The 26,214-nt window shown below is 39.0% G+C and overlaps 1 protein-coding gene across 1 annotated transcript in view; it reads left to right on the forward strand.

The window, feature by feature from the left end:
• DOCK3 (dedicator of cytokinesis 3) overlaps window positions 1-26,214 on the forward strand; it is a 419,595-nt gene that overhangs the window by 224,340 nt on the left and 169,041 nt on the right. Inside the window, exon 5 of the mRNA XM_040445563.1 lies at window positions 5,627-5,711. Within this exon, the coding sequence (XP_040301497.1) occupies window positions 5,627-5,711 (85 nt within the window). The remainder of the gene's footprint in view (window positions 1-5,626; window positions 5,712-26,214) is intronic.

Consider the following 26,214-nt stretch of genomic DNA (forward strand, 5'->3'; position numbering starts at 1 on the left):
CCCCCCCCCCTTTTGTACCTTCTCTCTCAGATTTTTCATATATCTTAACCCACCCATATCCCGTTCTTCCCGCTTAGTTCTTCCCTCACCAAGAAATTCCTTTTAGAGGAAGCAGCACAAGCAGAAGCTTGGGTTGTAGTATGCAGAAAATCCTGCCACCCCATCCCCCACCCCAACAAGTTTCCTCTGAGTAGATTTTAGCTAGGACTCGGAAGGTCTTATGACTCAGTACTTTTCTTTTAAGGACATGGTGATATTGTCCAGCTTTAGGACATCTGAAATTAGCAGAAGTTTCCAGTGACTTCTTAGAGTTACTCTGATACAGGGTGTTGTGCCTGTCAATTAGTAACTTGCCATATCCAAGAAATCTGAGATAACAATGTTTAAAGTATGCATGTGTCAAAATCCTTTGGTGAAGTTATGTTCAAATGGCTAAATTTCTCTCTCCCTCCCTCTCTCACTCTCTGTCTCTCTCCCTCTCTCCCTCCCTCTCTCCCCTCAGTCCTCTCTGTGTCTGTCTCTCTGCATCTGTTTTGCTCATCATCATCCCCTGAACTTAGCACAATACCTGCCCTTGGCAGGCACCATGTGAATGTATCTAATACAACAGGTTTGTTTTTATGCCTGGTGACCACTCATTCACCAATCTGTATTTGTTTCCTCTGGATTGATACACTGACACAAAAATCATCCCTCAAACTATTGTGACTAAATTGATTACAGTCACTTATTAGTACTTAACCGTCATGGTTATTAGTAGAAAGATAACAGGTAGAAGTGGGAATACCATAGGCTCAGAGTAAGACAGACATAGTTTGAGACAAGCCCAACTCTGCTGCCTTAATAGTCCACCTAGTTAACCTCTCTGTACTTTAGTTTTCTCAATTTTAAAATGGATCTAATACTGTCTACTTCCCATAGTGCTTAAAGATGATATATATAAAATGCCTATCCCAAGTAAATGTTCAGTAAAGGGTAGCTGTTATTAGTTATGTCATATTATATTATTGTATAAATATAAATATACTAGGCTTTCATTAGTGTAGTTATTAGCCATATGCTCTCTTTACAATAAGCGTTAGAAAAAGCCAGTACATACAGGAAATCCTAGTATCGCTAGTCTTTCTCAACCAATTTTGGGAGAGAACTAAGTTCTGGCGCCTTAACACATCCATTGTATATGATTAATTAACTTCAAATTATTTTCTATGTTCTGTGGTTTAGATAAGGAATCCCAGAAGAAAAAGATACAATAGCAAATGGAATATAAAACATTCTTACATATATATGTGTGTGTGTGTGTGTGTGTGTGTATACACACATATATATTAGAATGCACATATGTGCATACATATATATATATATGATTCAAATAATATGATATAGAGTTTCAGGGCCTTTAAAGAGCTGCACCTGGAAGAATGTAGGACTAGGAATATCTCTTATTCACTGCTGTGTCCATAAGTTCAGCATGAGCCTAGCACAGAGTAGGTGGTGATAAAGTATTGAACTATTGGAATGAATGAGTGATCAGTGCCAGGTGGCAACACAAGACTAAATGTTTTTGTGAAGAATGTGCACCTATAGGATTAGACTATTTTTGAAAACTCAGCTCTATACTACATCTGTATATAGATATACATAGATGTATTAATTCTCCTGCTTGTGTCCCTCTGTTCAAGAGTCTCTTTTTCAGATATTGTATCTCTTTGATCACCATCCTTGTAATTTAAGCCATATTTTTGTTAATGATGCCACACGTAATTATGATAATTATAACAGCAGTAATAGTTTGCAGTGCCAGACAGTGTGCTAAATGCTTCCATGGATTGATCTTTACAACAGCCTGTGATAGTAGATAAGATAGTGTGGCTTGGTGGAAGAGCCAAAATGCAAACCAGGCAATCTGACACCAAAGCCCATGCTCCTCAGCACTCTGTTGCACTGCCTCCCCAAGCTGCAAAGACAGGGAAGAGACTAAATTGACCACTCCCTGAACTTCCTGTTCACTATTCTTAGAGTAAACCACTGAGAGAAATAGAAATAGTCAGAAACCTCTTTTCCAGAATAAAATTTGTAGTGAACGAGTGTGGCTTCTCACCATGCAGCATCTCTGCCTTTTTTTCAGTGAGGCCAGTCCTCCAATTTAGCTTTGGAAAACTACTCTTCCTCCTTTGAAGACTATCTCAGTAGAAGGAACTTAGTCTTTGGTTTTTATAAGATCACCCATTAATAATTTTTCTATTGCCTATGATAATGAAATCAAGAAACTAAAAGGCACTGTGCTCTAGTGAGGGGGAGAATCAGTGTGATGAATATGAACATTTGCTTGACTCACAACTGCTGTATTCTCCATACCCAGCACCATTGGTGGGAAATGATAGGTCCTCAGAGAGTACCTATGGGGTGAGTGGATGGGTGTCTGCATGGATAGTTGAATGGACTAGCAAGCTAAGTGTATCAGAGTGCTAAGACAGAGTGTACATAAATGCCAGTCTCCAGACATGCCCATTGCTCTGTGTGGTACACAACCACAGAGCACATACACTCAATCCTAGTCCTATTGACTTAGGTCCATTGGAATTTTTTTCTTATGCTGTTGTTTTGAAAACATCTGTTTTGAGTGGAATATGTGCACAGTCTTTTTGTTATTTAATTGTAATATTTAGACTATCATATATTTTGTGAGCACTAATGGTTAAAGAATATGTATGGAATTTTGATTCATTTTTGTATTTAAAATGTTTCAAAAGAAGGACTACAGAAATTTGGAAAATGTTTTTAATGATGAGTTGGATGATTCCACTTCCCTAATGCAAATACTAATGCCATTTAAAAATCTTTCCTCTGTTTTTCTAAATGTATATAAAAGTATTTTAAATACTTTGAGATCATATCTGCAAAATTATCTTTATGGTGTAAATTGCTTTTTATGATAAGAAAGGTAGAAAGGATGTGCTTCAGCTTTCTCTTGCTTTCCATGACACTGCTGCTTTTACATCCCTTAAGTGTTAGAAGCCAGAGACCTGAAATATCAGAGAAATTAAGAATAGTTAATATGAGGTGACTGAATGGAATATTTCCTTGATGTAAGAACTCAGGATCCCAGTGGTGAAAAATTAAATCTCTTATCAACTTAAGTATATTCTATAATCAGATTCAATGGCATGGCTTTACCATTAAACTGTAAGCTATCATAGTTAAAGCCAACAGTGTATTACTACTGATCTCAACATGCAAAACTGAGGATTTTGTTTTTTGCACTTAGTACCAAAAATTATTTCTTCCTTAAAAATTCATGTTTTTCTATTAAGGATAATGTAAGTTATAATATATATATAATAGAAAAACTTGAGTTTTTATCTTTTAGTAGAAAAATAGATTTCTTCTTTATTCTTGCCTGTTGAAAAGTACCAATCTAAATTTTGATTCTTAATCATGGTAATGGCTTTAGCCTATACAATTAGTATATTTGCTCCCACCTTTTTCATATAGGTTCTTATTTTTATTTTAGCAATCTTACTGCAACTTCTTTAACCTCTTCATATCTTTTCCTATGAATAGGTTATAAATTACAAAGAAAACAAATCTGCATTTTGGATGTACACATAGTTTTATCTTAGATGAGTGGTGCTTTTATGCACAGAAAGAGTCTACGGAATTAGTTTTTCTAGCATCTTCCTTTAAAATTTTTTTTTTAATGTTTATTTATTTTTGATGACAGAGCATGAGCAGGAGAGGGGCAGAAAGAGAAGGAGACACAGAATCCGAAGCAGGCTCCAGGCTCTGAGCTGTCAGCACAGAGCCCAATGCAGGGTTTGAACACAGGAACCGTGAGACCATGACCTGAGCCACAGTTGGTTGCTTAACCGACTGAGTCACCTAAGTGCCCCTATTTTGCTAGCATTTTCTTTTTTTTTTTTTTAATTTTTTTTCAATGTTTTTTATTAATTTTTGGGACAGAGAGAGACAGAGCATGAACGGGGGAGGGGCAGAGAGAGAGGGAGACACAGAATCGGAAACAGGCTCCAGGCTCCGAGCCATCAGCCCAGAGCCTGACGCGGGGCTCGAACTCACGGACCGCGAGATCGTGACCTGGCTGAAGTCGGACGCTTAACTGACTGTGCCACCCAGGCGCCCCATGCTAGCATTTTCTAAAAGCAGTTCATCATCTAGTTGAAGAGAAAAAAAAATATATACTCCTTTCATTGTCTATAGAATACTTTTGCGAGATGCAGTGATTCATAACCCTTGTGCTGTAGTATAGGGTGGTCACAGAGCAGCTCTGACACCCTGATAAGAGTTATTGACTATCTCCTCAGAAAAAATTCATACATGAATACACACATACTGTTGTAAGCAGTTTTGGGGGCCACAATTCCCTAACTCCATTTGACTCCAGGTTTAGAAAGTAAGAAAGGAGCTAACGTTTACTGAATATAAATTATGTTTCATATTTGAACCCAAGATTTCTGGTTCTCTGGAGTTATTTTCACTGTTTCATACTAACGGCCAATCAATTGCCAATCACTATCTTTTATTCTTTCCTCCCCAAGTTATACCAGATCTTCTGAATATGGGGGTATTTTTAGGAGTAATACTCCTTGGTTAAACTTTCATCTAAAGTTTCTTAAGATATTGACTAATGTGTGGTAAAGTCTTTACTATAACCAATGTCAGTATTAATTAAATTGGAAATGAGATAAAAACTCAACTAGGAGCTCCCAGGTGGCTCAGTCAGTTAAGTGTCGACTTCGGCTCCGGTCATGATCTCATAGTTCATGGGTTCAAGCCCCACATCAGGCTCTGTGCTGACAGCCTATTTCAGATTCTGTGTCTCCCTCTCTCTCTGCCCCTCCCTGCTCATGCTCTATGCCTGTCTGTCTCTCAAAAATGAATAAACATTAAAAAAAATTTTTTTAACTCTTATTCATTTTTGAGAGACAGAGACAGCTTGTGAGCGGATGAGGGGCAGAGAGAGAGGGAAACACAAAATCTGAAGCAGGCTCCAGGCTCCAAGCTGTCAGCACAGAGCCCGACACGGGGCTCAAACTCACAAACTGTGAGATCATGACCTGAGCAAAGTCGGACACTTAACCAACTGAGCCACCAAGGCGACCCCCCAAAATTTTTTTAACTCAACTAAAACATACATTCTTTGAGTTTGATATCTTTCAGAGGTGATTTTTATGTGTTTGAATTACAAATCTACTTAGATCCTGAATTATTTTTTTCATGCTAATGAAAGTAATGCATGACTAAGCCTTGAGCATACTTGTAGGATTGGTAGGATGAGAAAAATGAACATGACTTATCAATGATCTATAGAAAATGCATTCTTAATTCAAACAATCTGTTAGAGAAATGATATTGAATAAATTTATTTTTCCATCAAAAGGGGGAACTACTTGGGGATTAAAACTATCACAGTCTTAAAATCCCCAGCCTCATTTATTTACCTACTGGTGAGCACAATTAGCTGTTACTGTATAAAGGCATGTCCCTGCTGGGGTAATGTCTCAACCTCTGTACACAGGGTTATGGCAAATAAGAACTTCTGGGCACATAAAAGGAGATGAGTAATTGAAGGACATGGCATGCTGAGTGTGTTCTTTCTCTTTACTAGGCATTTGGGCCTGGACTTGGTGCCTCGAAAGGACTTTGAAGTAGTGGATTCAGACCAGATTAGTGTCTCAGATCTCTATAAAATGGTAAGAAATCTAACACAGGGTAAGCTTGTTCCTACACACTTCATTATTTCTTCTTTGTTTGTTATTCCTACTTACACTATGAAACAGTATTGCTAAAATTGTTCCTTTGTCTTTGTCCCAGTGTATGTAAGGGATCTGCCTTATTCTGACACTACATATCACCATTGCTTTCTAAATGGAAATACTGTGCAAGGCTGTATTGTAACATCCAGGGATCATTTATCTGTTGGTTTTGCTAGTGAATGGAGTTCCTTCAGCCTGCATCCAAAATTCTGTCTCTCACCACCTCTTAAGAAGGGAAGGTAGTTGAAGCTGTAAAGATCCAGTTTATTGGTTAATGTAGTGATTGAACCTGGAAATAATTTAAAATATAGTAAGAGACAGACGTGATACATCCTTAGCTGTCTATTGGCTGTTACTAAAATGTATTGAGTTAATTGATGATGAAGATTACATTTTACAGCCTGAATGAGAAGTAACCAAAGGTAAAAAATTTTAAGGTAAAACAAATAAAGATCAGAAGCCTCAGGTGACTATTAAGCTTAAACTAAGGGACTGGGTAAAATATTGCTTTGTGGAGTTATGTATTTGAGTGTTTATTGAAAGAATTACAAGTTTCTATTTAAGGAAAATGTAATTTTTTAGGTAACTTTGAGGATACAAAGTATGTTGCCTGGTCAAGGACCTTTGGAAATTTGCCTAAGTTACACACAAGTAACATATCAATTGCTAATGTATATTTGCTAGTGTAGGAAAGCATTTGTGTATAGTTGCCCTAACTATGCTCTGTTCAGTATGATGCTGTAAAGCATGAGATTTAGAGATTAAAGATGAACAAGACTTATCCCATCCCTCGAGAATATCACCATCTGGAATATCGATGTTCTTTACCCTTTCTGGGTCATGGAGATCAGAGAGAATTTCTTCCCAGGACAATGCAAGTATGGTTTTGCAAACAAAGTTTTACCCTCAATTTTAAGTAATTGACAGTTACTTCTGATGTTTTCCCATGAAGTCCATACATGGCCCCCAGGTTGAGAAACTAGTCTAGTGGGATCAAATAGACCACAAACAAACAATTCCCGTATATGTGCTGTATGCCATAAATGTATTAAGATGTTGTTAGAGGGAGTGACTGATTATCTGGGGCTGGGAAAAATCAGTGAAAACTTCCAGAAACAGTAATACTTACTGTAAACCTTGAGGGGTAGACAGGGGATCACCCAGAAGACAAACAAGAAGGAGAGACATTCCAAAATGGAATAGAGAAGCGGTAGTTCCAGGAAACTATCAGATATTTGGTAAGTTTGGTACGTAAGTATGTGTTAATAATTGGGAGGTAAGTCACAGAAGGAGGCAAGGGTCAGATCATGAAGAGTTTTATAAGCCCCATGTTACACTTTGTCCAGTAGTCTGGTATAGCTATGGGAGTAACATGATCGGATATGGGTTTCAAATGCTGACTCTGTCTATAGAGAATGAAAAATGCAGAAGACTGGAATCAGGAAGGAAAGAGACCACAGAAGTGATTCAGGCAATAAATAATGACTAGACAGCAATAAGAATGAACAAGAAATGCAGTAGAGAATGTAGATGTTAGTAAATAAAAATGAATTTTGATCAATTAGATGTGGAAAGTGAAGGGTGATTGAGAGTTTGAGGCTAAGACCTCCCCTCAGAATGGTGGCTTAGAGGATGCTATTTTTGATGACGATTTTGCATTTTATTCTAAGTGTGACAGAAAGCCTATGAAGGTATTTGAGCAGAGGAATCACATAATCTGGCTTACATTTTAAAAGGATCCCTCCAGCTGATGTGTGCAGAAGGACCAGAGTGGGGCAAGGATGGAATTAGGGAGCAGTCATTCAAGCAAAATATTTTAATTTTTGGTATTTGGGCCAGAGTTGGAGCAATGAAAGTAGTAAGAAATTGTTGGATTCTGAATGTGTGTTGGAGACAAATCCATTCAGAGTTGGTGATAGATTGATTTGGTATATGTGTGTACAAAAAAGAGGAAGGTCAGAGAAGAATGACTCCTATGTTTTGATCTTCCCAACTTTGACCTTGTAAAAGTGGAATAGGAAATACTGTGGGAGAGGCAGGTTTCGGAGTATAGCAGTGGGAATCAATACATTGGCCTGGTTTTTCTTTTCAAGTTTGAGATGACTTTTAGACTGTCAGACTGAGATGTTGAAAGTCTGGTGTTCAGAAGTGAAGCTCAGATATAACAACTTCAGAGTCATCAGAATATTATGTGGTATTACCATTTAAAGATGTTGGATGAGGTGAGAGGGAAGATGGCGGCGTAGGAGGACGCTGGGCTCACCGCGCGTCCTGCTGATCACTTAGATTCCACCTACACCTGCCTAAATAACCCAGAAAACCGCCAGAGGATTAGCAGAACGGAGTCGCCGGAGCCAAGCGCAGACGAGAGGCCCACGGAAGAGGGTAGGAAGGGCGGCGAGGCGGTGCGCGAGCCACGGACTGGCGGGAGGGAGCCGGGGCGGAGGGGCGGCTCGCCTGCCAAGCAGAGCCCCCGAGTCTGGCTTGCAAAAAGCGGAGGGGCCTGACGGACTGTGTTCCGACAGCAAGCGCGACTTAGCATCTGGGAGGTCATAAGTTAACAGCTCTGCTCAGAAAGCAGGAAGGCTGGAGGACAAAGGGAAGGAGAGCTGCTGAGCCCCCTGACGACAGAGCTCAGTTTGGTGGGGAACAAAGGCGCTCGCCAGCACCATCTCCCCCGCCCATCCCCCAGCCAAAATCCCAAAGAGAACCAGTTCCTGCCAGGGAACTTGCTGGCTCTGCACAAACACCCAACTCTGCCCTTCTGCGGAGCCAAACCTCCGGCAGCAGATCTGACTCCCTCCTGCTGCCAGAGGGCCCCTCCTGAAGTGGATCACCTAAGGAGAAGCAAGCTAAGCCTGCCCCTCCTGCCCCTGTGCACCTTGCCTACCCACCCCAGCTAAGACGCCAGATCCCCAGCATCACAAGCCTGGCAGTGTGCAAGTAGCCCAGACAGGCCACCCCAACCCACAGTGAATCCTGCCCCTAGGAGAGGGGAAGAGAAGGCACGCACCAGTCTGACTGTGGCCCCAGCGGTGGGCTGGGGGCAGACATCAGGTCTGACTGCGGCTCCGCCCACCAACTCCAGTTATACACCACAGCACAGGGGAAGTGCCCTGCAGGTCCTCACCACGCCAGGGACTATCCAAAATGACCAAGCGGAAGAATTCCCCTCAGAAGAATCTCCAGGAAATAACAACAGCTAATGAGCTGATCAAAAAGGATTTAAATAATATAACAGAAAGTGAATTTAGAATAATAGTCATAAAATTAATTGCTGGGCTTGAAAACAGTATAGCTGACAGCAGAGAATCTCTTGCTACAGAGATCAAGGGACTAAGGAACAGTCACGAGGAGCTGAAAAACGCTTTAAACGAAATGCATAACAAAATGGAAACCACCACGGCTCGGATTGAAGAGGCAGAGGAGAGAATAGGTGAACTAGAAGATAAAGTTATGGAAAAAGAGGAAGCTGAGAAAAAGAGAGATAAAAAAAATCCAGGAGTATGAGGGGAAAATTAGAGAACTAAGTGATACACTAAAAAGAAATAATATACGCATAATTGGTATCCCAGAGGAGGAAGAGAGAGGGAAAGGTGCTGAAGGGGTACTTGAAGAAATAATAGCTGAGAACTTCCCTGAACTGGGGAAGGAAAAAGGCATTGAAATCCAAGAGGCACAGAGAACTCCTTTCAGACATAACTTGAATCGATCTTCTGCACGACATATCATAGGCAAACTGGCAAAATACGAGGATAAAGAGAAAATTCTGAAAGCAGCAAGGGGTAAACGTGCCCTCACATATAAAGGGAGACCTATAAGACTCGTGACTGATCTCTCTTTTGAAACTTGGCAGGCCAGAAAGAGTTGGCACGAGATTTTCAGTGTGCTAGACAGAAAAAATATGCAGCCGAGAATCCTTTATCCAGCAAGTCTGTCATTTAGAATAGAAGGAGAGATAAAGGTCTTCCCAAACAAACAAAAACTGAAGGAATTTGTCACCACTAAACCAGCCCTACAAGAGATCCTAAGGGGGATCCTGTGAGACAAAGTACCAGAGACATCACTACAAGGATAAAACATACAGATATCACAATGACTCTAAACCCATATCTTTCTATAATAACACTGAATGTAAATGGATTAAATGCGCCAACCAAAAGACATAGGGTATCAGAATGGATAAAAAAACAAGACCCATCTATTTGCTGTCTACAAGAGACTCATTTTAGACTTGAGGACACCTTTAGATTGAGAGTGAGGGGATGGAGAACTATTTATCATGCTACTGGAAGCCAAAAGAAAGCTGGAGCGGCCATACTTATATCAGACAAACTAGACTTTAAATTAAAGGCTGTAACAAGAGATGAAGAAGGGCATTATATAATAATTACAGGGTCTATCCATCAGGAAGAGCTAACAATTATAAATGTCTATGCGCCGAATACCGGAGCCCCCAAATATATAAAACAATTACTCATAAACATAAGCAACCTTATTGATAAGAATGTGGTAATTGCAGGGGACTTTAACACTCCACTTACAGAAATGGATAGATCATCTAGACACACGGTCAATAAAGAAACAAGGACCCTGATGATACATTGGATCAGATGGACTTGACAGATATATTTAGAACTCTGCATCCCAAAGCAACAGAATATACTTTCTTCTCGAGTGCACATGGAACATTCTCCAAGATAAATCATATACTGGGTCACAAAACAGCCCTTCATAAGTATACAAGAATTGAAATTATACCATGCATACTTTCAGACCACAGTGCTATGAAGCTTGATATCAACCACAGGAAAAAGTCTGGAAAACCTCCAAAAGCATGGAGGTTAAAGAACACCCTACTAAAGCATGAATGGGTCAACCAGGCAATTAGAGAAGAAATTAAAAAATATATGGGAACAAACGAAAATGAAAATACAACAATCCAAACACTTTGGGACGCAGCGAAGGCAGTCCTGAGAGGAAAATACATTGCAATCCAGGCCTATCTCAAGAAACAAGAAAAATCCCAAATACAAAATCTAACAGCACACCTAAAGGAAATAGAAGCAGAACAGCAAAGGCAGCCTAAACCCAGCAGAAGAAGAGAAATAATAAAGACCAGAGCAGAAATAAACAATATAGAATCTAAAAAAACTGTAGAGCAGATCAACGAAACCAAGAGTTGGTTTTTTGAAAAAATAAACAAAATTGACAAACCTCTAGCCAGGCTTCTCAAAAAGAAACGGGAGATGACCCAAATAGATAAAATCATGAATGAAAATAGAATTATTACAACCAATCCCTCAGAGATACAAACCATTATCAGGGAATACTATGAAAAATTATATGCCAACAAATTGGACAACCTGGAAGAAATGGACAAATTCCTGAACACCCATACTCTTCCAAAACTCAATCAGGAGGAAATAGAAAGCTTGAACAGACCCATCACCAGCGAAGAAATTGAATCGGTTATCAAAAATCTCCCAACAAATAAGAGTCCAGGACCAGATGGCTTCCCAGGGGAGTTCTACCAGACGTTTAAAGCAGAGATAATACCTATCCTTCTCAAGCTATTCCAAGAAATAGAAAGGGAAGGAAAACTTCCAGACTCATTCTATGAAGCCAGTATTACTTTGATTCCTAAACCAGACAGAGACCCAGTAAAAAAAGAGAACTACAGGCCAATATCCCTGATGAATATGGATGCCAAAATTCTCAATAAGATACTAGCAAATCGAATTCAACGGCATATAAAAAGAATTATTCACCATGATCAAGTGGGATTCATTCCTGGGATGCAGGGCTGGTTCAACATTCGCAAATCAATCAACGTGATACATCACATTAACAAAAAAAAAAAAGAGAAAAACCATATGATCCTGTCAATCGATGCAGAAAAGGCCTTTGACAAAATCCAGCACCCTTTCTTAATAAAAACCCTTGAGAAAGTCGGGATAGAAGGAACATACTTAAAGATCATAAAAGCCATTTATGAAAAGCCCACAGCTAACATCATCCTCAACGGGGAAAAACTGAGAGCTTTTTCCCTGAGATCAGGAACACGACAGGGATGCCCACTCTCACCGCTGTTGTTTAACATAGTGCTGGAAGTTCTAGCATCAGCAATCAGACAACAAAAGGAAATCAAAGGCATCAAAATTGGCAAAGATGAAGTCAAGCTTTCGCTTTTTGCAGATGACATGATATTATACATGGAAAATCCGATAGACTCCACCAAAAGTCTGCTAGAACTGATACATGAATTCAGCAAAGTTGCAGGATACAAAATCAATGTACAGAAATCAGTTGCATTCTTATACACTAACAATGAAGCAACAGAAAGACAAATAAAGAAACTGATCCCATTCACAATTGCACCAAGAAGCATAAAATACCTAGGAATAAATCTAACCAAAGATGTAAAGGATCTGTATGCTGAAAACTATAGAAAGCTTATGAAGGTAATTGCAGAAGATTTAAAGAAATGGAAAGACATTCCCTGCTCATGGATTGGAAGAATAAATATTGTCAAAATGTCAATACTACCCAAAGCTATCTACACATTCAATGCAATCCCAATCAAAATTGCACCAGCATTCGTCTCGAAACTAGAACAAGCAATCCTAAAATTCATATGGAACCACAAAAGGCCCCGAATAGCCAAAGTAATTTTGAAGAAGAAGACCAAAGCAGGAGGCATCACAATCCCAGACTTTAGCCTCTACTACAAAGCTGTCATCCTCAAGACAGCATGGTATTGGCACAAAAACAGACACATAGACCAATGGAATAGAATAGAAACCCCACAACTAGACCCACAAACGTATGGCCAACTCATCTTTGACAAAGCAGGAAAGAACATCCAATGGAAAAAAGACAGTCTCTTTAACAAATGGTGCTGGGAGAACTGGACAGCAACATGCAGAAGGTTGAAACTAGACCACTTTCTCACACCATTCACAAAAATAAACTCAAAATGGATAAAGGACCTGAATGTGAGACAGGAAACCATCAAAACCTTAGAGGAGAAAGCAGGAAAAGACCTCTCTGACCTCAGCCGTAGCAATCTCTTACTCGACACATCCCCAAAGGCAAGGGAATTAAAAGCAAAAGTGAATTACTGGGACCTTATGAAGATAAAAAGCTTCTGCACAGCAAAGGAAACAACCAACAAAACTAAAAGGCGACCAACGGAATGGGAAAAGATATTTGCAAATGGCATATTGGACAAAGGGCTAGTATCCAAAATCTATAAAGAGCTCACCAAACTCCACACCCGAAAAGCAAATAACCCAGTGAAGAAATGGGCAGAAAACATGAATAGACACTTCTCTAAAGAAGACATCCGGATGGCCAACAGGCACATGAAAAGATGTTCAGCGTCGCTCCTCATCAGGGAAATACAAATCAAAACCACACTCAGGTATCACCTCACGCCAGTCAGAGTGGCCAAAATGAACAAATCAGGAGACTATAGATGCTGGAGAGGATGTGGAGAACGGGAACCCTCTTGCACTGTTGGTGGGAATGCAAATTGGTGCAGCCGCTCTGGAAAGCAGTGTGGAGGTTCCTCAGAAAATTAAAAATAGACCTACCCTATGACCCAGCAATAGCACTGCTAGGAATTTATCCAAGGGACACAGGAGTACTGATGCATAGGGGCACTTGTACCCCAATGTTCATAGCAGCACTCTCAACAATAGCCAAATTATGGAAAGAGCCTAAATGTCCATCAACTGATGAATGGATAAAGAAATTGTGGTTTATATACACTATGGAATACTACGTGGCAATGAGAAAAAATGAAATATGGCCTTTTGTAGCAACGTGGATGGAACTGGAGAGTGTGATGCTAAGTGAAATAAGCCATACAGAGAAAGACAGATACCATATGGTTTCACTCTTATGTGGATCCTGAGAAACTTAACAGGAACCCATGGGGGAGGGGAAGGAAAAAAAAAAAAAAGAGGTTAGAGTGGGAGAGAGCCAAAGCATAAGAGACTGTTGAGAACTGAGAGCAAACTGAGGGTTGATGGGGGGTGGGAGGGAGGAGAGGGTGGGTGATGGGTATTGAGGAGGGCACCTTTTGGGATGAGCACTGGGTGTTGTATGGAAACCAATTTGACAATCAATTTCATATATAAAAATAAATAAATAAAAAATAAAGATGTTGGATGAAATTACCATTACCTTCCACAAACCTTCATACAGTGAAACCCAGTATTCAGCAGATCCTACACAGCACTTCTGGACAGCCAGACATCAATAAACATTGGAGGAAACCTCCCACATAAAATCAGAGACAGAACAAATACATGTGAAAGGAAATTGGAAGAAACAGACAAGTCAGTAGAAGAAAATGGTGGTTACTGTCTGCAAAGAGAAATTCAGAAACAGCCAAGAAACAGAGTGGAACAATCTAAGAAGCAATTGAAGGAGTTCTAGAAAATTACAAATGAGTTAACTGGGATAAACTTGATAAAAATATTAGAAAACAGGATGACACCAATAAAAAATTAGCAATAGGAGAGAAATGTTAGGAAAGTTAGAGGTTTGATCCAAGAGGTCCAATATCCAGATAATGGAGTTGAAGAAGAAAGAACAGAGATAAAGAAATAAAATTACTGAAGAAATCATATTAAAACTTTTTCCAGGGTAGTGATATCACCAAGATGGTGGAGTAGAAGATTCCATCCCCTGTCCTACCATGAAGATTAACATTTACACAGGCACAAATGAAAGATAGCTCTGGGAGAGCTTAGAAGAAAACCATCACTTAAGAAGCTTCAGCAACACAGTGGAGCAAAAAAACCTCAGAATAACCAGACAAAAAGCATAGGAAGAACACTTTCATTTTGCTGCATCATTCCATGCCCCAGGCTGGCACTACTCAGCACCAAGAAGGAACTCCCTAGCCTAAAAGGATTCCCCTCTCCAGGAAAAGGAGAAGAGGATAGGCGACCAGCCTTCCCAGCCCTTCAGGCACTGTATAAAGGATCCTCTTCAATTTTACCCCATCAAGAGACTGGCAAAGCTGAGACATCTAGAGATAGGTAGGAACAAGGAAAAGGACAGGGGCTACCCATATCTGCCATGCGGCAAGAGTGACCATGGTTCCCACTGGCCTGCTGGGTATAGGATCCCAGCAGCCTTCACTTCTGAGGACATGAACAACCCTTATAGATGCTGCAAACGCCCTCAGCTTTCATCACTGAGGTCCTCGTCATGGGCCCTAGGAGACTGCTGCACCTCAGCATCTTTCACCTTTGAAGAAACCAGTGGCCAGCAAAGCTGCCGCAGAACCCCTGCAAATTTTCTCACCCAAGTTTTTCACCCTGCAGGTATTTGCATTCACAGATGCCAGCCCCCTAAGCACCTCCTGCTCCCTCCCCACCCCTCTCTGGGGCATTAAATATGCAGCAGCTAGCCTAGACCCTGTGGCTGTGCACATGTAACATGCAAGCCTAGATTCCCATGGCTGACCTCTGTGGTTGTGCATATGTTCATATGTAGCCCCTGCTGCTGCGTACCTGCTGGCCTGACTTCTGTGATTGACCTTCATTGCCGTGCATGCTCCCATGGTGAACTCCTGTATACACAGGAGTGTATGCCAATAACCAAGGCCCCCACAGCTGCTTATGGGCCCAGATCTGCCCTTGACAGTTGTCCATGGCCTTCATTGCTGGGCACACCTAAAGCTAACCCCTGAAGCTATGCACCTGCATACTGCCAGGCCAGTCTCTGTCCCAGTCTCCACTGCCTCCTACAGCTATGCGAAGGCATGCCAGTAACCAGAGCCCCTGAAGTTGCTAGTGCATGTGCAGTTGGCATCTGCCTCTTGTGCTGGTCCCATTAACTGTTTGTCTTGCAGCTTTCCCCTGACACTTTGCAGGTACCTTGAAGCTGAAGGTATACCTACTACTAGCTCTGACCACCACTGCTGCCTGCCCAGGTTCCTAGACACTGGACTTGGAAGAGCCACTGAGGACCCCACCAACCATTGCAGACACTGTAGACCCTCTGCACCTCTCTACGAAATCCCATGGTTGTCGCTGTTGTTGACCCATGTGGCCTAAGCCAGTGAGACACACACTCCTGGCCCCAGAATTGCCATATGCCCTACACTTGGCATCCTGCACCACTAGACCCAGAGTCATAGCATTCTCTAGCATCCCCCTACCTATCAGTGAAGATCTTTCCTCACTGAACTCATTCAGTATAGTCTTGAAATGGTGACTGCTCTTCACATACACAGATAAATATTCAAGAGTACAGGAATCACAAAGAATCAGGGAAATGTGACATGAGCAAAGGAACACAGTAAACTTTCAGTGACCCCAAAGAAATGGAGATATACAAATTGCTGACAGATAATTCAAAATAATTGTTCTAAGATGCTCAGAGGGCTTGTAGCTCTCACAAAAAAAAAAAAATTTTTTTTCAACAAAACTGGGTAAATAATACAAGAACAAAATGAAAAGTTCAACAAAAAGAAAATATAAAAAACAATGAAATAAATTTTGGAGCTGAAGGATACAAAGACTGAAGAATCAATAGAAAGCTTCAATATCAGAATGGACTCCTACAACTATATGGTCAATGAATCTTCAACAAAGCAGGAAAGACTATTCAATGGAAAAAAACAAGACAGTCTTTTCAACAAATAGTGTTGGGAAAACTGGACAGAAACATGCAGAAGAATGAAACTGGAACACTTTCTTACAACAGACACAAAAATAAATTCAAATGAAGGACCTAAACAGGAGACAGGAAACCATCAAAATGCTAGATAACACAGGCAACAACCTCTTCAACCTTGGCCGGAGTAACTTCTCACTAAGAGTAACATCTCACGAAAGGCCAGGGAAACAAAAGCAAACATGACCTGTTGGGTCTTTTCTTAAAATGTATTACTTTAAAATTTTTTTATATAATTTTATTTTTTAAAATTTACATCCAAATTAGTTAGCACATAGTGCAACAATGATTTCAGGAGTAGATTCCTTAGTGCCCCTTACCCATTTAGCCCATCCCCCCTCCCACACCCCCTCCAGTAACCCTCAGTTTATTCTCCATATTCATGAGTCTCTTCTGTTTTGTCCCCCTCCTTGTTTTTATATTATTTTTGTTTCCCTTCCTTTACGTTAATCTGTTTTGTCTCTTAAAGTCCTCATATAAGTGAAGTCATATATTTGTCTTTCTCTGACTAATTTCATTATTTTTTAATTTTTTTACCGTTTATTAATTTTTGAGAGAGAGAGAGAGCATGAGCAGGGAAGGGGCAGAGAGAGGGAGACATAGAATCCGAAGCAGGCTCCGGGCTCTGAGCTGTCGGTATAGAGCCTGACAGAGCTCTAACTCATGAACTGTGATATCATTACCTGAGCTGAAATTGGATGCTTAATCGACTGAGCCACCCAGGCACCCCAAACTATTAATCAAGATAAAAAGCTTCTGCACAGTGAAGGAGATGATCAACAAAACTAAAAGGCAGCCTTAAGAATGGGAGAAGATATTTGCAAACAATATATTTGATAAAAGGTTAGTATCCAAAGTCTGTAAAGAACTTATCCAACTCAACATCCAAAAAAAAAAATAATAATAATAATCCAGTGAAGAAACGGCAGAAGACATGCATAGATACTTTCCAAAGAAGACATCAGATGGCTAACAGACACATGAAAAGATACTTAACATCACATCATGAGGGAAATACAAATCAAAAGCATGATGAGATACCAGCTCACACCTGTCAAAATGGCCAAAATTAACAACACAAGAAACAAAAGGTGTTGGTGAGGATGCAGAGAAAGGGGAACCCTCTTGCACTTGTGGTGGGTTGCAAACTTGTGCAGGCACTCTGGAAAACAATATGGAAGTTCTTCAAGAAACTAAAAATAGAACTACCCTATAATCCAGCAATTACACTATTAGGAATTTACCCAAAGAATACAAAAATACAGATTCAAAGGGGGTACATGCACTCCAGTGTTTATAGCAGCTCTGTCAACAATAGCCAAATTATGGAAAGAGCTCAAATATCCATCGACTGATGAATGGATAAAAAGATGTGGTACATATATACAAGGGAATACTGCTTGGTGATGAAGAAGAATGAAACCTCTCCATTTGCAACAACATGGATGGAAATAGAATGTATTATGCTAAGCAAAACAAGCCAGTCAGAGAAAGACAGATACTGTGACTTCACTCGTGGTATTTAAGAAACAAAATAGATGAACATAGGAGAAAGGAAAGAAAAATGAGATAAAAACAGAGAGGGAGGCAAACCATAAAAGACTCTTAACTACAGAGAACAAACTGAGGGTTACTGGAGGGGAAATGGGTAGGGGATGGGCTAAATGGGCGTTAAGGGCACTTGTTGGGAAGAGCAGCGGGTGTTCTATGTAAGTGATGAATCACTGGGTTCTACTCCTGAAACCAGTACTACACTGTATGGTAAGTAACTTGAATTTAAATAAATAAATGTAAATATTTTTTAAATGCCAATGGGATTTTTTAGAAATGAAATTCTAAATTTCATATGGAACCACAATAGACCCTGGAGGCATCACACTTCCTGATTTCTTTTTTTTTTTCATTTTTTAATGTTTATTCATTTTTGAAAGACAGAGAGACAGAGCACAAGCAAGGGTGGGGCAGAGAGACAGGGGGGCACAGAATCTGAAGCAGGCTCCAGGCTCTGAGCTGTCAGCAGAGCCCAACGAAGGGCTCAAACTCACGAACCGCGAGATCATGACCTGAGCCAAAGTTGGATGCTCAACCAACTGAGCCACCCAGGCTCTTCTCTGATTTCAGACTACATTATAAATTTACAGTAATCAAAACAGTATGGTACTGGCTTGATGAACAGACCAGTGGAGCAGAATTGAGACCCCAGAAATAAACCCACGCGTATATGGTCAACTAATGTTTGCAAGGGAGCCAATAATATTCAATGAGGGAAGGATAGTCTCTTCAGTAAATGTTGGGAAAACTGGATATTCAAATGCAGAAGAATGAAAATTGTACTTCTATCTTACACTGCTCACAAAAATTAACTCTAAGGACTTAAATGTTAGACCTGAAACTGTAATCTCCTAGAAGAAAACATAAAGCAAAGCTGCTTGACATTGCTGTTGCCAGTGGTTTTTGAATATGACACCAAAAGCACAATAGCAAAAGCAAAAATTAACAAGTGGGACAACATTAAAATAAAACAGTTTTTGTGCAGCAAAAGAAACAATTAACAAAATGAAAAGTCAGCCTACAGAAGAGGAGAAAATATTCACAAACCATAAAGGGTTAATATCCAAACTATGTAAGGAACTCCTAAAGCTCAAGAGAAAAAAACAGTCTGATTTTTTAAATGGGCAGAGGATCTGACTTTTTTCCAAAGAAGACACAAAAATACATGAAAAGGTGTTCAGTATCATTAACCGTTAGGGAAGCACAAATCAAAACCACAATGAAATATTACCTCACATCTGTTAGAATGCCTGTCATCAAAAAGACAGGAGGTACTAACTTCCAGTTATAAAATAAATAATTCACCGAGTTGAAAGTAAAGCCTAGGGAATATAGTCAGTAATAACATAACGACATTGAATGGTGACAGATGGTGACTACACTTAACTGTAGTGAGCATTGAGTAATGTATCGTATTGTTGAATCAGTGTTGTACACCTGAAACTAATATAACACTGTATGTTGATTATATTTTAATAATAAAAAATAAAAGAGAAAAAGAATTTTTTAAAAGATGAGATAAATAGTGGCAAGGATATGTAGCAAAGAGAACTCTCGTGCACCATTGTTGGAAATAGAAATTTGTACAGTCACTGTGAAAAGCAGAATGGAGATTCCTCAAAAAATAGAAAATAGAACTGTATGATCCAGCAATTCCACTTTTGGGTATATATCCAAAGAAATTGGAATTCAGATCTCAGAGGATAGCTGTACTTCTTGTTCATTGAAGCACTATTCACAGTAGCCAAGACATAGAAACACTTAAGTGTCCATTGATGGATGAATGGAGAAATAAAATACAGTATATATGCAATAAAATATTAATCACCCATAATAAAGAAGGAAATCCTACCATTTATAGCAAAATTGATGAACCCTGAGAGCATTATACTAAGAAATAAATCAGAGAATGACAAATAATACTTTATGATCTCATTTATATGTGGAATTTTAAAAAGCTGAAATAATAGAAACAAAGAGTAGATTGTTGGTTTCCAGGGGTGGGGAAATGAGATATTAGTCAAAGGGTACAAACTTTCAGTTATAAGAGGATTAAATTCAGGGTATCTAATGTAACACATGGTGACAGTCGTTCACTATAGTGTATTGTGTACTTGAAGGTTGTTAAAAGAGTAGATCTTAAATGTTCTCACCATACCAACAACAACAAAAAAAGGTAATTATGTTAGGTGAAAGACGTGTTAACTAACCTTATTTTTGTACTTATTTTGCAATATTATATGTGTATCAAATCATCATGTTGTGCACCTTAGATTTATATGTTAATCATATCTCAGTAAAGCTGGCAAAAAAAAAAAAAAAAAAAAAAAAACCTTTTCCAGAGCATAGATATGAGTCTCCAGATTGAAAAGTCCTAATAAGTATTTAGCACTTAATTGTGAAATTTTAGCTCACTAAAGTTGAAACCTCCCAGTGAGAAAAATAGGTCACCTACTAAGGATTTGTCCTAAGAATAGCATTTGTCTTCCTAACAGCAACGCTGAAAACTAGAAAATAACGAAACACTGCCTTTAAAATTCTGAGGGAAAATAAAATTTGTCTTAGAATTCTGCATTTACTCTGCTATATTATCAATCAAATGGGAAAGTTGCCCGAAGAAAATTTTGGTCACTCAAAGTATAAAAACAAATGCATAAAAAGTCTCTAACTCTTTTTTAGGAAACTACGAAACAATAAATTATTTGTTTAAAATAAGGGAGTAAACGAAAAGATGCTATTAGCATCTTTTGCTATACAGCATCCTGTGCCATACAGGAAAGGGAATGAAAGGAGAAGTGCAGAGAATTCTCAGATTACCATCAGAGGAACATTCCAGGATGACAGTTGTGCAATAGGCCTAGACAGTAACTGGTCTAGATGAAAGCAGAGGGGCAGTCAGGAGGAAATGTCTCCAGGAGAAAAATGACTTCATAGAGTATTTGGTAGTTTTATCCATAGCAGTCTACATATTTAATGCAATCCCTATCAAAATACCATCAGCATTTTTCAGAGAGCTAGAGAAAACAGTCCTAAGATCTGTATGGAACCACAAAAGACCCCGAATAGTCAAAGCAATCCTGAAAAAGAAAAACAAAGCTGGAGATACCATGATTCTGGATTTGAAACTATATTATAAAGCTGTAGTCATCAAGATAGTATGGGACTGGCACAAACACAGTCAATGGAACAGAATAAAATACCCAGAAATGGACCCACAACTATATAGTCAACTAATCTTCAACAAAACACGAAAGAATATCCAATGGAAGAAAGACAGTCTCCTCAACAGTTGGGAAAACTGGACAGCAACATTCAGAAGAATGATGCTAGACCACTAGCTTAGACCATACACAAAAATAAGTTCAAAATAGATGAAAGACCTAAATGTGAGATAGGAAACCATCAAAATCCTAGAGGAGAAAAAAGGCAGCAACCTGTTTGACCTCAGCCAGAGCAGCTTCTTCCTAGACACTTCGCCAAAGGCCAGGGAAACAAAAGCAAACATAAACAATTGAGACTTATGATAAAAAGCTTCTGCCAGTAAAGGAAACAATAAACAAAACTAAAAGGCAGCCTACATAATGGTAGAAGGTATTTGCAAATGACATATCTGATAGAGGGTTATAATCCAAAATCTATAAAGAACTTAGCAAACTCAACTCCCAAAATACAAATAATCCAGTGAAGAAATGGACAGAAGACATGAATAGACACTTTTCCAAAGAAGACATCCATATGGCTAACAGACACATGAAAAGATGCTCAACATCACTCATCAACAGGGAAATACAAGTCAAAACCACAATGAAGTACCACCTCACACCTGTAAAAACAGCTAAAATGAGCAGCACAGGAAACAACAGGTGTTGGTGATGTTGTGGAGAGAGGGGAACCCTTTTGCACTGTTGGTGGGAATGCAAACTGGTGCGGCCACTCTGGAAAACAGTATGGAGGTCTCAAAAAATTAAAAATAGAACTATCCTGTGATCCAGAATTTGCAGTACTGGGTATTTATCCAAAGGATATAGGTGTACTGTTTTGAAGGGGCACATGTACCCCAATCTTTATAGCAGTGGTATCAACAATAGCCAAGTTATGGCAAGAGCCCACATGGAGTGTCCATTGACTGATGAATGGATGAAAAGATGTGGCATATATTGAATACTACTTGTGATGAAAAATAATGAAATCTTGTCATTTGCCACAACTAGAGGGTATTAGGTTAAGCGAAATAAGTCAGAGAAAGCTATTAAATGGCTTCATTCATATGTGGAATTTGAGAAACACAACAGAACACAGGGGAACGGAAGGAAAAATAAGATAAAAACAGAAGGAGGTAAGCTATAAGAGACTCTTAAAGACAGAGAACAAACTGAGGGTTGCTAGAGGGGAGGTGGGTGGGAAATGTGTTAAATGGGTGATGGGCCTTAAGGAGGGCATTTTTGGAGACAAACATTGGGTGTCCTATATAAGAGATGAATCACTGGGTTCTACTCTTGAAGCTGAGACTATACTGTGTATTAACTAACTTGAATTTAAATTTTAAAAAGCACACAATGAGATACAACCAAACTCTCTCACTTTGGAGAGAGCCCAAATATCCATCAACTGATGAATGATAAAGAAGATGTGGTATAATAATGAAGAAACAGGAAGAGAAATAAACTGAGCCCATTCACAATTGCACCAAGAACCATAAAATACCTAGGAATAAACCTAACCAAAGATGTAAAAGATCTGTATGCTGAAAACTACAGAAAGCTCATGAAGGAATGGAAGAAGATACAAAGAAATGAAAAAACATTCCATGCTTATGGATTGAAAGAATAAATATTGTTAAAATATCAATACTTCCCAAAGCTATCTACACATTCAATGCAATCCCAATCAAAGTTGCACCAACATTCTTCTTAAAGCTAGAACAAGCAATCCTAAAATTTGTATGGAACCACAAAAGACCCCTAATAGCCAAAGTAATATTGAAGAAGAAAACCAAAGCGGAAGGCATCAAAATCCCAGACTTTAGCCTCAACTACAAAGCTGTAATCATCAGGACAGTATCATATTGGCACAAAAACAGACACGTAGACCAATGGAATAGAATAGAGACCCCAGAATTAAACCCACAAATGTATGGCCAACTAATCTTTGACAAAGCAGGAAAGAACATCCAATGGAAAAAAGACAGTCTCTTTAACAAATGGTGCTGGGAGAGCTGGACAGCAACATGCAGAAGAATGAAACTAGACCACTTTCTTACACCATACACAAAAATAAACTCAAAATGGATGAAGGACCTGAATGTAAGACAGGAAACCATCAAAACCCTAGAGGAGAAAGCAGGAAAAAACTTCTCTGACCTCAGCCGCAGCAATTTCTTACTCGGCACATCTCCAAAGGCAAGGGAATTAAACGCAAAAATGAACTATTGGGACCTCATGAAAATAAACAGCTTCTGCACTGCAAAGGAAACAATCAACAAAACTAAAAGGCAACCAACAGAATGGGAAAAGATATTTGCAAATGACATATCAGACAAAGGGCTGTATCCAAAATCTATAAAGAGCTCACCAAACTCCACACCCGAAAAACAAATAATCCAGTGAAGAAGTGGGCAGAAGACATGAATAGACATTTTTCCAAAGAAAACATACAGATGGCCAACAGTCACATGAAAAGATGCTGAACGTCGCTCCTCCTCAGGGAAATACAAATCAAAACCACACTCAGATACCACCTCATGCCAGTCAGAGTAGCTAAAACGAACAAATCAGCAAAGTATAAATGCTGGCGAGGATGTGGAGAAACAGGAACCCTCTTGCACTGTTGGTGAGAATGCAAACTGGTACAGTTGCTCTGGAAAACAGTGTGGAGGTTCCTAAAAAAATTAAAAATAGAACTACTCTATGACCCAGCAATAGCGCTGCTAGGAATTTACCCAAGGGATACAGGAGTGCTGATGTATAGGGGCACATCTACCCCATGTTTATAGCAGCACTTTCAACAATAGCCAAATTATGGAAAGAGCCTAAATGTCCATCAACTGATGAATGGATAAATATGTGGTTTATATATACAATGGAATACTGCTTGACAATGAGAAAGAATGAAATCTGGCCATTTGCAGCAATGTGGATAGAACTGGAGGGTATTATGCTAAGTGAAATAAGTCAGGCAGAGAAAGACAGATACCATATGTTTTCACTCATATGTGGAGCCTGAGAAACTTAACAGAAGACCATGGGGGAGGGGAAGGGGAAAATAAAAAGTTACAGAGAAGAGGGAGACAAACCATAAGAGACTCTTAAAAACTGAGAACAAACTGAGGGTTGATGGGAGGTAGGGGAGAAGGGAAAGTGGGTGATGGGCATTGAGGATGGTACCTGTTGAGATGAGCGCTGGGTGTTGTATGGAAACAAATTTGACAATAAATTATATTTAGTTTTAAAATAATAAAAAGGAAGATGTGTGTGTATATATATACACACATGCATTCACACACATATGCATACAATGGAATATTACTCAACTTCAAAAAATGAAATTTTGCCATTTGCAGTGACGTGGATGGAGCTAGAATTTATTATGCTCTAACACAGTAAGTCAGAGAAAAACAAATACCATATGATTTCACGCATGTGGAGTTTAAGAAACAAAACAGATGAACATGGGAAATTGGGGGAGGGAAGAGAGGGAAACAAACTACAAGAGACTCTTAACAATAGAGAACAAACTATGGGTTGATGGAGGGAGGTGGATGGGAGATGCGCTAGATGAGTGATGGGTATTAAGGAGGACACTTGTTGTGATGATCACTCAGTGTTGTATGTAAGTGACGAGTCACTGAATTCTGCTCCTGAAACCAATACTGCACTGTATTTTAACTAACTAGAATTTAAATATAAACTTGAAAGAAAAAGAATATTGTACCATATGGAGGATGTTTTTGAAAGGTATTTTATAAAGCTGTAGAAGAACATAGGAAAGGGCCCTGTAACTTAAATAAAACTAAGATTGCCTTTTTAAGAATTTTTTATTATTTTCAATGTTTATTTATTTTTGAGAGAGAGACAGACCATGAGCAGGGGAGGGGCAGAGAGCGAGGGAAACACAGAATCTGAAGCAGGCTCCAGGCTCTAAGCTGTCAGCACAAAGCCCGACATGGGGTTCAAACCCACAGACCATGAGATCATAACCTGAGCTTAAGTCAGATGCTCACTGACTGAGCCACCCAGGCGCCCCAAAAACTAAGACTTCTAAAACAAAAGCAAAATGTAGAAGACAGGAAATGTAATTGAAATACACTGGCTCACCAGTGAACTATATTTAAGTTACAGTCACTAACAAGTTTTAACCAAAAATTGGGAGATATTAGGAAGATAGATGAAGGGAACTGAATATAAACAAATGTGAAAATCCTCACTACCATTATAAGAAGCTAATAAATAAATCTAAAACTTCACAAAAAGAGAGCTTTATAAATGTGACATTTAGAAATACTTGATAAATTTTAGAAAAAAAACATAATAAAGAGTTAAAAGTACTTATCTTAGGAAATAGTACAGGATGAACAGAGGACTGATAATTTTATTGCAAGACTTTTTTTTATGTTTGCCAACTTAATAGGCACGATTGTTTCTTATTGTTTTAATTTTCATTTGATTACTAGGGAGGTTGAACATAGTGTTAATAAGTCTACTGATTGAATTGCATTTTTTTTTCTGAATTATCAGTGTGTCTCTGGCCCATCCCCCCCCCCCCAATTGGTAGTCTTTCAGCAGTTTATTTTTTTAATATGAAATTTATTGTCAAATTGGTTTCCATACAGCACCCAGTGCTTATCCCAACAGGTGCCCTCCTCAATAACCATCACCCACCCTCCCCTCCCTCCCACCCCCCATCAACCCTCAGTTTACTCTATTGCAAGACTTTTAAGGCTATTTAACTTTTAAACCTATGTGCTTATATTACTTTTAATACATTTAAATGTTAATTTTAAAATGTTGACTTCTCAAAAAGACCAAGGAAAGATTCAAGTCTCTTTTTTTCATTTTATGCTGTCTTTTATCCCATGTATTTGCCTTTAGATAAAAGAACTAGATATTCAGAAGAAAAAAATGATTTTGAAAGTCCATAAATTTATTGAAAACAACTTATTTTTATGTTAAATTGCATATAGTAAATGCAC

This window comes from Herpailurus yagouaroundi, unplaced genomic scaffold (assembly GCF_014898765.1).
Source record: "Herpailurus yagouaroundi ecotype Mexico unplaced genomic scaffold, PumYag 193, whole genome shotgun sequence".
Lineage (NCBI taxonomy): Eukaryota > Metazoa > Chordata > Mammalia > Carnivora > Felidae > Herpailurus > Herpailurus yagouaroundi.